A 21037-nucleotide genomic window follows, 5' to 3' on the forward strand; every position below is an offset into this window, starting at 1 on the left:
TTTATACAACATATTTTATGCATATGCATCTCAGTACATGTCCATCATAAGTATAATATATCGCATCAAGTTGAGACATGTCATTCCAGTAACATGTAGAAAGTGATGCATCTGTAGTGTTTTTTTTTTTAAAGGATTTACATAAAATATCATAAATACTGCACCAAATACACAATACTGTGTTCATAAAAAAATATTTTCCTAAAATTTTTTTATAAAAATGTTTAAAACTGAATTTCTTATAAGATTATAAAATAATTTATTGTATATCAACTGTGCTACCTATTGTATTTGTAGTTAAATAGTTACAAGGCAAGTACAATGCATAAAATACATCACAATTGAATAACCTTATAGTATATCACTCTGAGTCTGTGTGGTACGAGTACAGACAATGCACGAAGTACATGTCCCACTTATTACCTGCATACATTATGACATGTTCTTCATACATTGTATCTGAATTCTCTATCATCTAGACTTAAAGTGATCTTCTCTAAACTTGTCCAATGGTGATATATTTTCCACACTATACTCACCTTGTAACTATTTGACTACGAATGCAGTAGGGTTTGGATTTCTTGTGTTACATTATTACATACTAAAAGCTAAATATTGCATTTTTTAACTCCTTGAGTTTATCTTATTCCTAAGCTTTACAATTTATGATCGATTTCTGTATATTTACTACTACAGTGCCACCTGCTGGTAGTTCATAACATTGTTGCTTTTACATAAATCTTGTTTCATTATTGACATGTCAATGCATAAATTCCTGCGTGTTACTGCAAAGCTTTGTCACTACTTGACACGACATATTGTACATAAGATAGAGATGTACTGAGGATGTGGTTGCAGAAGGTATGTTCTGTAAAGCTAGTTTGTGAAAATATATACCCCATCTTACTGTAGCCTATCTGTCCTGATTATATTTTAGTTTGCGATCTTTATGGTTTACAGATCTCATGATGGCATCTTAGATTTGCCAAAACTGCCTACCAATAAAATTATAGTTGGTGTTCTTCACTATTGAAGTTTTTACTTCTATTTTTCACAAAAAAATTAATGTTACTGAAACAGTTGTTCCAATGACATTAATACATCTAGCAGCATGTGATAATGTAATAGTCCCACAAGGGTTGAGTTGAATGGTCCATAGCTGACTACATTTGATGAAGTATAAATATCTGAAAACAAGATAATGACAATGGCAGAATGTGGTTTGATCAACATAATATAACAATGACACATTGAATTGAATAATTGTACAAATGACTTGATAAATACCGAAATCAGTGGATTTTTCTTCTCTTTCTGTAGTTAAAGTGGAGCCTGGGCTAGCCTCAGTACTTGTAAAGTGATACAGATAAATCCACTACCTCCATAATCGTTGTCATGATTCCACAATAAAGCTCAGAGTGTCATGCACAAAAACAATGTTTTGTCTTCTGTTTCTGGCTATTTAGTGCCAGGTGTCCCACATGCCATTCTGTAGCAAACCCTAGCAGAGTCCATTGTTAAATATTCTTCTTGGGTTGCTTAGTGACCTTCCACAAGGACAAAATCAAGCAGATATAGAAAAATCTGCTTTTCAATGGTCACACGTTTCAGTTCTTTTGCATTTCACTGAGTTCAGGATTGTAGCAGATATAAAGAATCTCTCCTAATGAAATGAAAATTTTTCTTGAAACTTTTCAGTAACATTCAAGGACAATAAGTAAGTCATTACCAAGTATCGCATGTCTTACATTTACACAGGATATTGATACAATATCTATTGTTTGAGTAACACCCCACACATCTAGAGCCAATTTATTATTATTATTATTATTATTATTATTATTATTATTATTATTAATAATAATAATAATAATAATAATAATATTCATGTGGTTTACATGGTCATTTTACATTCTTATATAAATGATAAAAAATATATGTAAAACTACAAAGCAAGACAAACATAATACAAAAAATTAACACTCTAAAATTTCTGACTGAATAACTAGATTACTTAAAGAACTCAGCATTTGGCATATTAACGAACACTGCCGAAGGCGAAAGAAGCAGCAAGTGGAAAAAAAAAAATCTATAAACATGAACTGATGTGTGGAACTGAACCTGTTATTTTCTGGACTGTGTTCCGGGACACATCCACTGAGCCACTGTCTGATAACTACAGTGCAACTTACATACACATACTACTAGCCTTTTTCATCAAGGTGCCTGTAGATAGAATGGCACTTATTTTGTCGTTAAAAATTTAATGCGAATTGTGTAGTTACTGTTATTCGAGCCTAGAGATCATTTTTGTAAGAGGTCTTCAAATGTTATTGGTTGCTGTCAAACTTCAAGCACTTAACTTTCCACTGCAAATATTTTGAATTTCCCACTTTTAAATTGCCAGTAAGTATCTATAAAATATTTTAATCACATCAATTATGAGTCATCTCTCAGAAGTGTTATGAGATCTGTTATCTGCATTCATTACTTGCATAACCAATAATTTCTTAACATAATCTTACATACCTAATGAAATATTTTGAGCTTCAGCAGTGTGAGGGTGGCACATTCAAATATTTACTGAATATTTTTTATGTTAATAAAAACTTCTTTATTGTTTACCTCTTTTTAACTTGTGCAAGGTCAAAACAAAAGCACTGTTTTGCATTGCCACTAGCTTGTGAATTGACAATTGAAGTTAAACCTGACTTGATCCACGAAATTTCACAAGTCAAAGCTAATCCTACTTCATGGAAACGTAATTTGAGATTTACATTTATACAACAGAGATTTCATGTTCTGCATGTAATTTTCTGTGTTAATCTAAGTCCAACTGTTATATACGGTCAGCCCTTAGATATTTATCTTTCTAGAATGCTGTATGTTGGTTGGTTGGTTTTGGGGAAGGAGACCAGACAGCGTGGTCATCGGTCTCATCGGATTAGGGAAGGATGGGGAAGGAAGTCGGCCGTGCCCTTTCAGAAATGCTGTATGTCTTAGATTTGCTTGTTAATTTCAGCTACCATGATGGGTTCTCTGTGAAAATAGTTTCCAGATTTGCTTGTTAATTTCAGCTACCACGATGGGTTCTCTGTGAAAATAGTTTCCAGACAATTAAATTCTGTGATTCTACTGTAGGATCCTTTCATCCTCAACCAGTGGCTACCCCTACCCATGCTTAATCCATGTCAATGATAAAATGTTCAATTTTTGGTTCATTTATAAAAAGGGCAATCCTGCTTGCTGCCCTCTCTATAACCTCACTTATTTATCCCAATTCTTCCTGAGATTGGGCAAGAATGCTGTCTTATTTACATATACTGGGTGAGAGTTTTTCTAATCTTCAACTTTAATTTCTTCATAGATCTCGAACTGGGGTAAACCCAATAAACAAGCAAACTAAATTAATTTTTCTGTCTTTTCAATAACAAATTTATTACTAAAAATGCCTGTGTCAGGGTAAAAATTTACAGTACTTTACAATGGCAAAATTGTAGCCCCAACATTTACTATGCAGAAAAGTTATGGATACATTCCTTACCACATTAATTATTTAAACTCTCACAAAGTATGCCAATGTTTTACAAACGAGAGAAGTGCAAATAGGACTTGCACTCTGAGGGTTCCACATAGACCTTAGAATTTCAACTTGATACGTCTACGCACTCCAGAGAAAAAGGGGTCTTAACAATGGACAGATAGGCAGGCAGGCAGGCAGGCAGGCAGGTAGGCAGGCAGGCAGTAAAGTGATACTGTAAGTGTTCTGTTTTTATCAACTGAGATACGGAGCCCCAAAAAACAATACACAAATGGCTTTGGCCAGATAGACACTTACAGAAAATTATTCCTTTAATACTCCCCTGGACCAATATGTTGCATTTGTGTGTGTCTTAGTTCAGAACAGCCAATTTCATTCTGGTTCACGCATATTATCTTCCATACGGACTTCTAATGGCTTTTTTGCACTTCATTATGAACTTGGTTTTTTTGCACTTCATTAGGAACTTAAAACAGTTTCAATACCTTTTCGCACGGTAAATTTATGTTACTTCTGTCACGTTACTCCATGTACGTATCTCAACCAGGGCCACTGTCTTATTTCTGTCTAGCTCCTTTTGGGAGGCATATTTTTCGTTCACAACATAGATACCCAAGGCAACAAGTATGTTATAACAATAACAGTCTTCATAAACACACAATAATCTCACCTCTTATTTATTTCTTTATCCAGTCATAGGCAATAAATACTGTTTGGATGTTGTCCAAATGCACATATAAATTTTATGTAAAATCATAAGAACCCCACCCTTAACATGTATCTGTTTTTCCTGCTTCCACTTGTCTTTCAAAAGTGAAATTCTTAAATCACTACAAGAATACAAGTATTAACTTCTTAGGAACAATAAGCCTTTCTGTCACTAGTTCTTTATAGACTGTCGTATCGGCCGCCGCACGGCAGCCATCAACTCGGCGCGGCGTGCTACAACACACGCGGCACACAGCGAGTACCGCTGGTGCCGCACACGATGTCAACAACTGGCGCAAGTGAACGCGTCGTCGCGGGGTTAGCGGCAGCGTATACACCACTATCGATACGGATTACCCTGGTGGCACTGCCCTTGCCACCAGAGTGAGCAACCGTATAAGGGCGCCATCTACCAACACTCTGATTGGCTGGACCTGCGGATTTAAGCAAGCTCCCTGAGCCCGTTTAACCAGTTCAATCTTCACCGATGACTGTGTTACTACCCGGCTGCTGGATTCACGATGACCGAACCGTACTGTGGCCTCCCCGGCTGGAAACTTGCGACGCGTCGGTATCAACTGGTTGGCAGTGGTTTGGACTTGTATTCTCTACTAGTGACTCTGATTTCTCCTTGGCACTACAGCCAGCAAAGTGTTGTGTAGTCGAACTTAAGTTTTGTTTTGAGTGACAGAAGGTCAAATAAATTTGGTTATCATGGAATATTTGTTGTGTTATAGTGCGGACATAACACAGACCTACAGCTACAGTTGTTCAGTTGCCATAACTGTTGAGGGTAAAAAGCAGTCACTATATGGGGAAGACTTCATATTCATTCTTATGATAAACTAAGTTAACCTGGAATCACCTGAAGGGTGACTGACTTTCTGCAGCTTCACTGTCAACTGTTAACATATTTCTGATTCAAAGAGCTATATCATTAACAATTACTGCTTCTGAATTTTTAATTCTGACAACTTCACGGCTTTTGTTGGATCTCTACTCATTACTCATAGGTAATAAATGGGATGGATGAAAAATTATTACTGCTTGTAAAAACCAAGTGTAGAAAATAAAATGTGAGATTAATTTGTACATACTGGAGTCACACAGGCGAACACTATGACGGGAACCGCAGATAGAGCCAGCAGCCAACGCCAACCAAGTGTTGGCATCACCAGCAGGGCCAAGACAACCTCCAGGCAGGCACCTAATGCCCAGAAACACTGAAAGCATGGAATACAAGACATGTAATGGAAAAATGAAAGAGTTCCATAAAATCTCACAAAACAAAAAAAAAGGCATGTGTTGATATGAAAGCTTTATACATAAAATAGGGGTGGAAAAATGTCCAGATCAAACAGATAACTCCCTTTAATATCAAATATATTTGTGGCTTGTGGATTTTTCAGACACTCACAATTGTACCAGGACTTTCTAGTTGACAAAGTTATTTCTCACTCTTTCATTTTAAAAGTTTAAATTATTCAAATCTATTTTTGATGGTTCCATAAGGAATGCACATTAGGTCATCATTCATTGTGTCACTCGTGTTCCATGAATCTCTTTATAGAGGAAAATTTTCAGGAATATGAAACAAGTCAAGTTATACCAAGGAAAAGCAGCTGTTAGTTAGTTTAATGCAGCTTCTATCAATGAATATCTAAAAACTACTTGTGCCTCCTCAAACTAAGAATGTTGCTATATTTAAATGGTCAAGTGTTTTAAATGTCTGCTGTGTACATCCTATTGCTAGCTTAATACTTACATGACCACACTGATATTTATCACAGAACAGTAGCTAGCACTGTATCACAAGAACAGGTAACTTAACAGTGAACACTGCTACATTTCATGAAGATAAATTTTGAGTCTTTAAATCTAAAAAATTGGGCTAATTTGCAGGAATGATCAATCAGGTATGGTTCAATTTTGTTTTTGTTTTGAATTTATATGTACTCTTTTTTTCTTTGTGATTAATGGGAATGCCGTATCTTTGTCTGCCGTCTCAGCCACAGCTACCATTTATGTAGCAAGATGGCTTCGCTATTTCCTACTACAGGTAGAGGAATGTGGCATGTGGCTGGTGCTTCACGATCCAGCCACACACCACACAACAGAGTGTTGCAGATTGCCACACTGTCTCACAAATGCAAGTAAGTGCAGTCTGTGACAATCACTGCAGTACTGAGAGTGCCACATTCACTGTATGCAGCTAGTACTAGCTTCCGTCTGCAAGCCACATGATGCAAGACATCTTCCCGGTATTCAGACACCGGACAGCCTTTATAGCACACAACCCAGAAGCTTGCCAGACAGTGCAAGTCCCAGCCTGGATATAGATGTTTGACATCAGAAGTGCCATGAGTATATTTCACTGAATGCAGCATGTGACTTCAGAACCTTGGACATCGTCAGCGCAGCCTAAACTGACTGCATCTACGGCTCAAGAACTGTATTGTATTAGTGATTTTCTCTCAGTAGATCACAACGACCACTATGTTGCCTTCACCAGAAAGCTATTTCTGTTGCTCATATTATTGTGTACTTCTCTGTAGTAATAAAGTTCTGCTTTTATTGGATACCTGAGCACCTTTCTCTGCTTAAGCTTGCATCTCCTACAATGAGATACTTTAGAGAGCTTGCTGAAGATCTTAGCAGTAGAATACAGAACCCTGCACCAAACTACACACGGATGCCAAGTATAGAAGGAAATTAATTTTCTGTCACATATTGTTCAACAAAACTGATTTTTACTGTCAGTAACAAGTACATGTTTACTAACAAGTATGTGTGCTGTTTCCAAAATCTTTGGAAAGGCTTGCAAAGTGTGCAACTATTTACTTCCTACAAATTCATAGGTGCTCATTTTTTAGGAATCGACACTTTCCTGCATTGCCACACTTGTTATATAAGAGAACACAGTGAAAGTAAGCAATGTAAGTCAGCACTAAACATTTATTTTCAAGTACAAAATTATGTCGAAATGCGCTTTGATTTTAGTTTACCTGTGTTTTGATTACATGTCTGTTACCAGTTACACCCAAAAATTTTCAAGGTGTTACATTTAGCATAATGTCTACTTCTACTACCAGTATGTGACTTTTGTGGGTCTGAAGTCACACACGAGTCTTTCTGCTGTGAACCAGATGTAGACATGGTCACCTGTCATCAGTTTTATGTTCACGGCAGAGTTTGCGTCTTTTATTGGTATACTGTCGTTAGTAAATTAAAATGTGTAATGACAAATATACAGATATAGTGACAAAAAAACAGTCATGTATATAATATCATGAATTTCACTATAACAACATAAAATGGCATGTCTGGCAGAAGTCAGATGTACTACTCAACATGCAAAACTAAATGACAAACATAAATAGACAAGAACAAAAATGAATTTTCATACCTAATGCAGAAATGACCACCATATGTGTATGAAGTGTGCATGCTTATATGAACGTACGTACTTACGTGTGTGTGTGTGTATGTGTGTTTTCTGAAGAAGTCTTTGGCCAAAAGCTAAATGTGTAACAGTCTTTTCGTTGTGCCTTATCTGCAACTCAAGATGTCATCTTTACATTGTTGAACTTCTAATGATTGATGCGTCTATGCTCAAAATGGTTCAGTTCCAAGATACAACTGCAAGTTGAAATGTTTTTCATGTTCACTGTGTAGGGACCAGATTGAATTCTTATATTCTAGTGTAAAGGCACATAGGAGATTACCAGAGAGGATCCTATAATTTATCTGAACACTTTGACTCAGAGATTAAAAAGAATAAAATCTTACAAGTGGTACAGCCATTTTCATGAAGGACATGAAAACATTAAAGATGACATGCTCTGAACACCTCAACACATCATCAATTGACGAAATCATGGAAAAAGTGAATAACAATTGAAGTCACTGATTATGTTCACTTATCAATGGGCTCCTAAATGATATTTTTTCAGATCTTTTGGATATGAAACATGACAATAAAACTTGTTCCAAAATTGTTGAATTTCGAACAAAAACGGCATTGATGTAAGTTGCTCACAAGTCTCTAGATAAAGTTAACAACAATGCTGAATAAACTAAACATGTTATAACAGTTGATGAAACAGGAATTTATGGATCTGATGTTGAAATTGAGGCTCAATCATCACAGTGGAAGCATTCTGGTTCACTAAGAGCAAATAAAGCTCAATAAGGCAGTCTAATGTGAAAGCTATGCGCAATGTGTTCTTAAATGTTACTAGCATAGTATACCATGAGTTCTTGCCACAAGGTTGAACAATCAACACACACACACACACACACACACACACACACACACACACACACACACACACACACACACACATTTGTGGTGAAACAATTCATGGCTTTTGCACCATGATAACGTACCTGTTTGGTATTCACAAAAATAAAGAAAACCTTAACCTTATGTCAGGTGCAGCTGATCAAACATATATGTAAAAATTTTCTGTAATTATTTACGAACAATAGAGAGCAAACACTTCTTTTCACTCTTAGTTTCCCTTCTCTGACCCGTTTTCACTGTTGTGTTCTTCAGTATCGGGGTGAATGATATTTGTCGAAACATGTTTATTGTTCAATATGTTACAATGTGTCCATTCTCATTTCATTTTAACAGAACATTTATTTGGTTAATGACATGACTTTGAAAGCAATATGAAGTTACTTCAGAATGTAAAATGCATTTTTTTTTTTTAACTGTTCCTTACAGCTCTCTGAATATCAAGTATCAAATTGATATACTGCATCTGATTGCATTATTTTAGGTGAGTTAACTTGATAATGGCAGGCTACAGTAAGACATATAGTCTCCTCAACACAAAACATGTTGAGCAAATTCGACAGCTGTTTGAAGAGCATAATAATGAAGTTCACTAGGATTACAAAGACCCGAGTGGAAACAGGTTGTGATGATTAAGTTCAATTGGAAGATTCAGAAACAACTGAAGCCAAGAGTGAAGATGATGAAGTCACTGAGGAAGCCACCATAATTATATAGGAAGGAATGGTGAGACAAAATGAAACGAAGTTCCACTATCACAGAGTGTACATTACTGGATCTACAATGTTATCTGAGATGTTCTATATGTGCAGTGAAAGCAGCATGAATGCCTTTAAAATACTGGGCTTGCCTCATAGATGACAAAATTTTGTCCACTACAATTCTATTTACAATTCAGTAAACTGGAAGCGTCAAAGCTTCAATTCAGTGTGTTAGACACAGAAAACCAGTCTCATGTTTTTAGCTGGTCTTAACAAAAGTAACAGAAACAGCTTGGAGAATCAGTGGGAAACTAATGGGGATGGTATTGAAAAACTTTGTCTCATAAGCAACCTACAACATTTCAAATTCATCATATGGTGAAGTATACTTGACAATTGTGCAATTTGTGATGATATGAGACAGACAAAACAACAGTAATTCATTTTTATATTTGTACAGAACTGTCAGAAACCCTGTACAAGGTTACGACAAATGACTGAAGCCATTTCACATATTTGCTGTTGCTATATTATTTGATGTACTGACACATGTCTTTGCACACACAAAGAAAAACTGATTTTTTAACATATGTGCCCCTACTGATTCTGCAGATGATATGCTGATAATCAAATTCTTCTAACATATAGCACAGCATGTCCCTGCCAATCTGTTCAAAAGCACTGCTGATGCGAGCTCACAGTTCTGGCAGTTTTGTTGGTACTGGACATGAAAACACTATCATTCACATAACCCCAGACAAAAAAAATAACATAGGGTTAGTTTGGGAGGGTGTGGAGGCCCTAACATGAACTGCTTTTCAACAACTCCACCTTGACTGATCCATCAGTTTCTCGATTTCTTGTTTAAGAATTCACAAATATCATGGTAGAAGTGGGATGGAGCACCACCCTGTTGGTAGATGAAGTGTACGCCGCCAGTCTCCAGCTATGCCACGATTCAATTTTCCACCATGTCCATATGATACACATATCTTGTAACAGTCTTTTCACAGAAGAAAAAGGAACCATAAACTTTAATCCCCACAACTGCACAGAACACACTAAAATTTTCTGCACTATAGTGCGGAATTCTTTGTCCCTCACATTTACACATTGTGCATCTTCGCTGCGCCATTCACAAAAAAGATGAGTTTCACACAAAACACATTCTCTTCCATAAGCTGTTGCAACTGTACCAAAAATTCAAAGTGTCTGACTGTCATTGGGAGTCAGGGCTCGCAGCAATTGCAAGTGGTAAGGCTTCAGCTTCAGTCATTTCCTTAAGGTCTCTCAAACGGTCAGTTGCAATTGCAAGTGGTAAGGCTTCAGCTTCAGTCATTTCCTTAAGGTCTCTCAAACGGTCAGTTGTGGTATGTTCAGTTCTCTGTTTGCTCTTTTTGTTGATTTTGGTGGGCTACATACGAAACTCTCCTGCACACAGTCAACAGTTTCTTCACACTCTGCAGACATTTCATTCTGAATTGTTGCTGAAATGTTACGGCAGATCGATGTGAATTCATTTAAAGCACAACATACGCTTTCTTGGCACCTGTCAACATTTTGCCAAACTGCTCACTATTGCATTCTTGTGGCAGAAATCTTAAGTACAGCTGCAGCAGTATAAAACGTTTTGAGTTTTTCTATACGAGTGTTAATGTGGTTGCAATGAATTTATGAAATCGTTTCAATCATTTATAACAACATTGTACTATTAGAGAAAACATTAGACTAGTTGAATAATGAAGAATTAAGTAGAAGGTGCAACTTTGTCACCAATATATACCTAGCAAATCAAACAAATATGGCATCAGAATACATGCCCTTGTGGGTTCCCAGGTGTTTCACCTACATAATTTGGAAATACACAGTAGATTTTCAATCAGAGGGATTACACTACATAAGCAACAATCCTTTGGATGTTGTTCTGTGACTGTCAGAACCTAATTATCAGTCAAATTGAAATGTGATGGCAGACAGTTCCTTTAACCCTTTCGTGGTTGATGGGTCATATATGTCCCACTAACTTTGAGCGCCAGTTCGAGTGTCGGGATATATGTTACCCAGCTCTGCACGGTGCTGCCATCTAAGGACGACTGTACTGAACCTAAAAAAAAAAAATCAGGACTGCACTGCAAAGGCAATAGAGAAGCCGTGACTACTTTTGTTGACTGGGGTGTATATATGGCCGCTGCAACGCCACGTATTTGTGTCATTCTTCAGTTTTCATCATTTCTCACTTTCCAGCGATGTCTGAAGTAGTAATTCATCTTATTATTAACGTAATAATCATTTTTTAGTACAAATACAGTGTGGAATGTACTTCTCAATGACTGTACTATCTTATAATCGAAATAAATGTAGTGGGACGCATGTGTCCCAGCAGACATTATTTGTAAAGATTAGCAAGACAATTGAAAAGAGGAAAAAGAGGTGATCAATGCCCACTTTCTTCCAAGCAAAGAGAGGAGTCTCTAGTGTGCCAGATGACGTCCGGCTCGTGAACGTAGGCAAACATGTACCGAAAGACAGTAGCACTAGGAAGCGATGCAGATTCTGCAGCACGAACTCTAAAGAGAAGAGAACAAAAGTTGTTTGCACTGCTTGTGGTGTACCACTCTGTGCCACACCATGTTTTTCCAAGTTTCATGGCATGTAAAGTTTTGTAAGTATTGATCATGTATCACGAAAACTGAAATGCAATGAATATTTTTTACACTGGCTCAACACAAATAAAAAGATTACATGCATGTATAATTTGTAGTTATTTTATTCTCTGCAAAATCCTGTTTATGGCTAAAAAAAAATAAAATTACAAAATCAGTCAGTCAGCAGAAAAGGTATCTTGCATTGGTTCATGGGACATGTGTGTCCCACTTCCTGTTGTGAAAAAATGGAGAACTTAAAAAATATTTTGGTGGTGAAAATATAATAATGGGACTGAAAAGAAACTGTTATCGCCTTAATATTTTAAAAATCCGTAAAAAATGAATTTTATCCATGAAAGGGTTAACATTATTGGCAAGAGCGAGTAAAAAATCATTCTTTTGTTTGGACAAAGAAAAAAAAAAAACATGAGATTTCTCTGGAATTTGCTAAGAGTGAAGGAAGAGTTGCCAACAATTAATTTGTTTGTTTCAAGAATGGCTTTACTCTAGTTTTCTATGATCCAGAAAAGGAAGTGAGCCTGACATCAAGCTTGCATGAGAATAATTCAACAGAGGCTAACACAGGAGATAAACAGAAGTAAACTATTACAACATTTTATACAGTACCTAAAGTATAGGCAACATTACAGATAACTTCACTGATTTGTACAATGTTGTAAGAAATGTGTACTGTTGACCTATGCCAATGATCAACAGGAGTAGAATCAATGCACAAGTAATTTATTTTGTGCAACAATGAAAAATGTATCAGAAGGAAAGTATTCCTGAAACAACTGTCTCATGTGTTAGTTTTGGCATATTTCGTCCGAAGAAGTCTGAACATCTCAGGGTTTCATACTGATCTCCAGCAAAGGCTCAAACATTACAAGTCTTTCTGTAAATATATCTGTTATTTAGAGTGTGTTGGATTATTGACATTTATCTTTAAAAAGCAAGTGAATAAGCTATATGATCTATTTGATACTCTGTGCCTGTACTGGTCCATTATTTCACAAGCTTAGACAAGATTCATATCACATTGTTGAGAGAGCTAAAAGTTATTCTGAAGACCAGAGTTTCAAACCATTTTGTGAATCGGAAAAAGTGCTGGCACTAAGTACATAATAAATAATGGGGTTATTTTAAACATGATAACATTGATGTAAGCAACCAAATAAAATAATTAAAAAATATACATTATTTTTTGATATACCTTGTACATACACAAACATGAAATGATATGAAGTAATACATACACAAATAGGAAGTGATTCGCATGACTATTAGTGTGATTAGATTAGCTCTAGTCATAATTTAATGTATAGTTTGACTCATTCTGAGTACTCAAAGGTTCAGGTTCACAATGGGATTTAAGCAGTATGACGTCTAAGTGGATGAGTGATTGCAGCACAGTCCATGTCCACTCACATATAGGGGCTCAAAAGAAAGGTAAAACTACAATAAAAAATTACAAAGCAACTTTTGTACATAAGGGAAATATTCACTTATGAGCTGCAGTGCAGAAGATGTCATCAATGAAACTAGGAAAGTGATATGAACAGAGAAAATACTATTTGCAGCACCGACAGTAATACTGAAATGGCACCACACACAGATCAGCAAGTGTTAAGATACAGAGACAAAATAAAATGCAATCTGAGAACAGTGTAATAGTCTAGCACCAATATTTACAGATCTCAACAAGTTTATACCTACTGATTGTTTAGCACAGGATGCATTGCATCTGATTATGGTTTACAACATTTAGTACAATGTTTACTGATGTGTGCAAAATTATAAACAATAAGAGAAATTAAATATAATGTGAGTGAGAAGTGGTATAAATAAAAATTACCCCTAAGAAAAATACTTGAAAACTTTTAGTGTAGCTTTATACATAAAACTATAGGTAGAGCCAAGAGCACATTTTTTTATGCATGTACATACAAAACATGCGAATGGTACAGAGGTTAAAGTTAATGATCTACAAACTTTTTTTGCCAGCAGAGAGAAATATTAGTTTCTGCCAAAACAATCATTGCATTAACTGCCCATCCTCAACGGATTCATGAATTAAATTGTAGCAAGTAGATTTGCAGAAGTAAGAGTATTCGTGTGGTTCCAAATAAATTTTTAAAAATTCTTTAACATACAAAATAAGAGATAATTTTAGTTTCGGGATTGATGAAGGCATGTTTGAAAGTGACTATATAACATTGGCAGAACAAAACTTCTCATATTTAGAATATACAGAATCTCAGATAAAGGCATAACAGAAATATTCCTGTTTAAACTTCGGAGTATTTTACAGGAACAAACAAATGCGAAAGTGGAGGATGTGTGCTCGTGCCAACAGCCAAAACAGTAAAGCTTCTACATGTCTTAGATACTGTAGCTCTCAGAATTATTATAATACAGTCCTATAAAATTGTTTGTGGAAGCCAGATATGTTATTAGGAAACTATTAAAATCACACACCGACTTGAGTGTGCGTCTTTCACTGTAATTCAAATAAAGGATGAATCATACAGTGGAGTAAATGGTCTCACCAAAATTTTCTTCACTAAATTGTGACATACAAAGTCAACCACAATGCCTCTAGCTCCAGTCTGCATTAAAAATTCTGTTATATGTAAGAAAGAACAAAATACCATCAGCGAAGATTTTTTTTTAACAGTAATCTAGATCACTTAATACGTTTCTTTGAATATAATGACATTTTGGCTACTGCCATCATCAGGTCTGTACATAAAATTGTTAAAAATAAAGAAATATATCAGGTGATCTTGATGACTTTACTCACAAAAATCCCCAATGACTGCAGACTCATTTAGGAAATTTATTCCTTTTATTAATAATGCATGCACTGGTTGAGACAGGTAGACACACTACATTTTTAGAAGTAAGAATCATGGCAAATAAACCAAGCTTTGTTAATAAGTTACATAATCCATACAAGAAGCTATTATGCTTTACTGAAACTTTGCATTAGTTATTATTTACATTGCGCCCAGTTTCAGAAAGCATCATCATCTATACAGCCTAGAAACTATGAAAGTTTTACACATAAGAAAATTGGTCATTGTTAAAATCAGAATACCTTCAACCAAGAGTTACTAGTTGACTGTAAGAAATATATTACAATTTGCTGCCAACACCCATTATGTACACAGAAAATGAGCAGAGCATGCTGTTAAGTTCAGCCTCCACCTGATGGCAGCTCCTGCAAGAAAACAGAAATGAATCTTTTTAGAGCCACATGTACTGTCTCATGAATAACAGCTGATAATGCAACAAACTCATGTCCATGATAATGACCTTTTTTTTCTAAGCTAAAGAAAGACTGATTGTAGCACATGCAATAAGCACATAAAAACAAATATAGGGACACATGCTTTATAACAAGAGTGACATGAAAAGTTCTTGCCCTGGTACAAGGACAACACACACACACACAAATAAAATTCTTATTGATCTTACAATTAAATTTTTTCTCAAGATATTTAAGTCTCTTCTTTATCTATGATAATGTTCGAAGCAGAAGAAATGAATTAAAATTTGTGCTGCGGCCGGGACTCGATCCCGGGTCTTCTTGCTATAGAAATTCTAGGCAGAAATGCTAACCATTACAACACCACAGCACTATGGTCAGCATTGCTGCACGAACTCCTGAAGTTGAGTGCCCTCCCCAGACCCAAGAAGACCCGGGTTCAAATCCCGGCGACAGCACAAATTTTAATTCATTTCTTCTGTGTCAATCATTATCGTAAATAAAATTCTGTCTTTTTTTTTTAAACGGTACATGTTAGGGAATAACTTAAGACAAGTGTCTACTTAATCTGCAAAATATTTTTGTTTGTATGATTTTTTAAAAGTTATGACATGTGTCTTTTGTACACAAGGATAAACTGGGTACTGTGTTACTATAGAATTAATGTTTTTTCACAATTTGTAGCCAATAAAAACCCACCCAAAGTTGGAAAATGTTTAAAAGAAGTCTACCATTTCATTTTTCATAGATAAGAGACAAAAGACAATAGGCAGAATTCAAATACACTGAATTCCCTTGAGCATGTCTCACGTGATGAATGTCCCAAAGCCACAACCACAGATGAAAACATTGTGGATTAAATGTGTATGAAATATATGACGCCAAAGGCATATGAAGCAAAGAGTAGGACACATTTTAACTGGAGAATTAATTGCAAGAAAACTTTGTGCAAGAAAGGTGCTGCATGTTGAATGCTGACTAACAGCAAATGCAAATACAAATATCTGGACTGTTTTTACACAAATCCAACAGACTTTAAGCTTTTTTTCCCTGTGGATGATTTGTAAGTCCATTACTTCACACCACAAAAATGAAAAGATGAATAAAGCAGTGGGTGGAAGATGGAAAAAAAAAAAAAAAAAAAGGGGAAGGTGAAGTTGATTTCATCTGCCTGGAAGGTTGAAAGCAGTGTATTTTAAGATACAAATGGGATTCTTCTTACTGGTGTATCTTGCAAACAGTGAACACTACAATCCTTCTGGTCCAACTGGACAAAACATATGAGAAGCAGCTTATTTTGAAAAATGGGAAAATATCAAGGAAATGCACCTCCACAAAGCTGCTGAGAATCGAAAACTAATTTGGAGCACAAATTGTTGAAATATCCAATCTGTTCACCAGATTTTGTACCTCTAGATTTCCACTTAGTCCTTCACATGACCGTCTCCAGAAAATCATACTTCCAGTTACACAGAAAGATTTTACAGGATGAATGAAACTACAAGGAATGAGTGAAAAATAATGATTTTTAGATTTCAGCTCCATACGTTGGGGAGGAGACCACGAAAGTTTCAAGCTGTCTCTTAAGTCATGTTACGCACTCATATGAAACCATGCCTTCAGTTGTAATCTTATATTTACATACACAATTTAATGGTAAATGATTTTTGGGAGTTATGTTTTAATATAATGTTAAATAATGATGTACTATTATGAATTATTAAATATATTAAGGAACTGAAATGCATAAGGAAGCCATATACCAAGCAGTAGACTATTCAACATATGTTTTTGAGCCATGCTGTACAATGGAGAGAGAGAAGCTTATTATACAGTTTGTAAATATTCCATATTCCCTACAATATTCAAGTAATTTATAATCATTACTTGTATTCACATTTCAATTCCAGAAGTGATGAAAGGAGTACTGATGATAATCCAGAGAATACCGTAAACACAGTTATCTGATTTACTTTCAGAGACTCCAGTACTGGCACCATTAGTCAGCAGGCCTTTATTCATCTTTCGCATATATAGGAAGTTAGAAGTTTGGATCATCATGCTCTGCTATTTTAGATGGTACGTAAGCACACAGACAACTACTATTCCTATACCATGACTCACTGCTGATTGAAAATCATCTGAAGAATGCGAGAATGGATCTATCTGTACTACAACAAAAGCTGATGCAGTCTGCAAAGCAGACTACTTGAAAATGACAGTAATGATATTTGTGTGCTTGATCCATCTCTAGGGACATCTGTGGCTGGCAATTACAAAGTGTGATAGCTGCATTTAGGCACCTGTGTGATGAAAGCAATTTACTTGATTACTACAAAAATAACTACAGTCCTCTGAGTCTTGGAGACTGAATAAAGACAAATGCAAATTGGGTGTGAGGAAATATAATTCTTAGGATACTTTTTAGCAGAGGATGGATTCATCCTGATAAAGTAAGCAGCATTAATAAACTTAAAAATACTCAAAATAAAAAGCAGCTCTGACGGGTATTAGGGATTGTGAACTGAAAGACCCATTGCAGTAGTTGCTAAGGAAACAACCTTAATGGAAATAGGATTTGGCACAACAGCTTATAGAACCTCTACAGTCCACCACTCTACCAACTGAGCTACCAGAGGAACCCAAAGCTACCAGAGATAAAGCCGTAGAATACCTCACACACTTAATGAATGCCATCCTGAAACACCAACACTTCCCTGAGTTTTGGAAGGCGGCCAAGGTCCTGATGTTCAGGAAGCCAGGGAAAGACCACTCCCTCCCACAAAATTACCGACCCATCAGTCTGCTGTGTTCGCTCAGCAAGATTGTTCAGAAGGTAATATTAAAATGTATCACTAGGCATTGCATCGCCAATGACACCCTAAGACCGGAGCAATTCGGCTTTAGGAATCACCACTCGACAACACAACTACTCCTCCGCGTAGTCGAACATATAACACACGGCTACAACATGAACAAAGCCACAGGGGCCGTGTTCCTGGACATCGAAAAGGCTTTCGACCGTCTCTGGCGCAACGGACTCATACGCAAACTAAGCGAAGCTGGTTTCCCGGACAGACTCGTACGTCTCATACAATCATATCTCACGAACAGATGTTTCAACGCTAACGTGCAGGATAAACAATCAATACAACACGGTATCCAAGCTGGAGTATCCCAAGGAAGCATCCTAGGGCCCATCTTGTTTAACCTGTACATTAATGACTTCCCAGCAACACAAAACACGACGTTAGCCGTCTACGCGGACGACACCGCCACCCTTGCACAAGATTGGAAACCGTCGAACATCAATTCACGAATACAGACAGCACTCAGAACAGCTGAGCCTTGGTTGGAGCAATGGCGTATTAAAGTAAACGTCGACAAGTGTGAAGCAGTTCTGTTCACACGCAGACCAAAACTACTGCGCAAACATCAACACTGTAGACCGATAACACTACATACACGCCCAATACGTTTCCGAGAGAAAGTCAGATACCTTGGTGTCTGGCTGGACCGGAAACATACATGGGGGGAACACATCGAGTACGTTGCCAACCGAGCGCACACGAGGCTCAAACAGCTCTATCCAATGCTCAACAGGGAAAGCACACTGAATAGGTGGGTGTCGAGGTCCATATACATGACACTAATTGGACCTCTGATTACGTACGCAGCTCCCGTCTGGGGATATGCAGCTCCTACACAACTGCGCCGCCTGCAGGTCATACAGAACTAGGTGCTACGAATAATTAGCAACGCTCCACACTACACATGCACCGTGGGTCTTCACCATGAATACCGCCTTGATACCCTCAAGGAAGTATTCAAAAAACAAGCCACACGACTGTACAGGAACTCAAGACACTCGAACAATCCTTTCATCCTCACTCTGGGAAACTACGATCACAACCACAGGTGGAAACACAAGCGGCCAAAGACACTGCTAGCTGGGGCATAGCCACCTATGGTAAACTAACATACGCAAACAAGCGACAAACGTCGGCAAGCCCCTGCATATCAGCAACACTGACTGGTAACTACTAGCTGCTATTAGAGCCGACCAACAGGCAACAGCAGGGACACCGACGAGCTCGCCCACAGATGCACAAACAATCCGCCAACATTCCCTCACACTGTGCTTCCGGTATATGACCTATCAGACACAAGATCGATAATAAACTTAACTGTTGCAGGTTGCTGACGCTGAACGAGGACTCTGCACCAGCACCCAGCGCCAGCCGCCGAGCAGCACAACCGCACAACGTCAAGGTATCGACATGCATGATACCCACTACTAACAAAGCCTATCCTTGCACGACCTATCGCAGGTAGCAAGACAACCGCTACTGCTCTTACCACCCGACCTAACTACCACAGAGGTTTTTTTCCCCTTGGCTCTTGCCTTGGCACTTTTTTTCCTCTGCCCTTCAAACCGCTACCCTTCGTTCGATTTCGACTCAATCTATCTCCAGATGAGCGCGTATTAATGGTTAACCCTAACCAGACGTACGCAAACATCGCAGTACCTACATCCTGCAACACCTCACTTTAGTGAATACTAACCCTTATGCAGAGATGGCAGTAGACCTATTGTGTTGACCATCATGCCGGTGTGGGTGTGGAGGGGCTCCACCTCTTGTAAAAAAAAAAAAAAAAAAAAAAAAAAAAAAAAAAAAAAAAAAAAAAAAAAAAAAGGGGGGGGGGGGGGCACAACAGCAAGCACTTTCCAAAATAAAAGAATGTCTCCCAACATCTCCAGTGCTTTGTTATTATGATGTAGATGAAAATGTAAAAGTTGACAGTCGATGTCAGCCAATAATCTATAGGCACTGTCTTCTCACAAGGTGAACAACCAGTTGCATATGCTACAAATTCCTTGTCACCAGCACAACAGTTTTATCCAGAAACAGGAAAGAAAGAGGCAATGGCAATTAAATGTGCAGTCAAAACGTTCATGAATATATTTAGTATTATTATTTTGAGCTCTTCCTCATTACAGAGGCTTATCTCCAAAATAATAATTTACTCGGAAATTACAATACAATGAATACATGTTCTTAAACTATATTTTCAAAATATTCCTCCATGTGTTTCGATCTTGTGTGTCTTCTTCCTCTGTGCCCATTCTCGTCATTGTGTGCTGTACATTTTGGAGCCAGGTGGTCATATGTCATCGACTTCTTCTTCTCGCCTCCAGTTCCCACTCCAGCATCAATTTTGGTATTCTGGTTTTCTCCATTCGTCGTACATGTCCATACCTCTGTACTTTCTTCCTATCCATTACGTCATATATTCTTTCTTTTTATTTCCATTCTCCTTACTATTTCAGTGTTCCTTATCTTTTCTTTCCTGGAGATTCTTGCCGATCTTCTCCAGAAGTCCATCTCTAGAGCTTGTAATATTTTAATGTGCTTCATGTTAATTGTCCAGGTCTCCACACCATACAGAACCACACTCTCTATTATGGATTTGTATATTAATTTTTTAGTTCTGTTCATTACATTCCTGCTCCATAAGACTGAGTTGAGCATCCCAATGACCTTCCGTCCGCTTCTAATTCTTTTATTGATTTCTGACTCTGATTTTCCCTCGGTTTCTAAAATGGATCACAAATAACCGAAGGGGTTTCTTTTTGATTTTCTTTCCTTCAATGTAGAGCTCATCTGAATCACGATTCATGAATATATTTATGACAAAAAATTGATAATTGAAACTGACCACAAACTACTGGAGGTAATTTTTTAAAAAATCATTAGAAGGCCACACCTACAAGACAAATGCATATTTTTTTTTAAAAAAATTGCCATATTCTCATAAAGTAATTTATACTAAAGGATTAAGTATACCCACAACTGATATTCTAAG

At 37.0% G+C, this 21037-nt stretch overlaps 1 protein-coding gene across 2 annotated transcripts in view; it reads right to left on the bottom strand.

The window, feature by feature from the left end:
- The window catches only part of LOC126203232 (synaptic vesicle 2-related protein), a 103031-nt gene that overhangs the window by 34880 nt on the left and 47114 nt on the right, over positions 1-21037 (bottom strand). For both annotated transcript variants that reach the window (XM_049937477.1, XM_049937478.1), the window contains exon 7: positions 5347-5472. In XM_049937477.1, coding sequence (XP_049793434.1) covers positions 5347-5472 — 126 coding nt within the window. The remainder of the gene's footprint in view (positions 1-5346; positions 5473-21037) is intronic.

The sequence above is a fragment of the Schistocerca nitens genome, chromosome 9 (assembly GCF_023898315.1).
Source record: "Schistocerca nitens isolate TAMUIC-IGC-003100 chromosome 9, iqSchNite1.1, whole genome shotgun sequence".
In the NCBI taxonomy this organism is placed as follows: Eukaryota; Metazoa; Arthropoda; class Insecta; order Orthoptera; family Acrididae; genus Schistocerca; species Schistocerca nitens.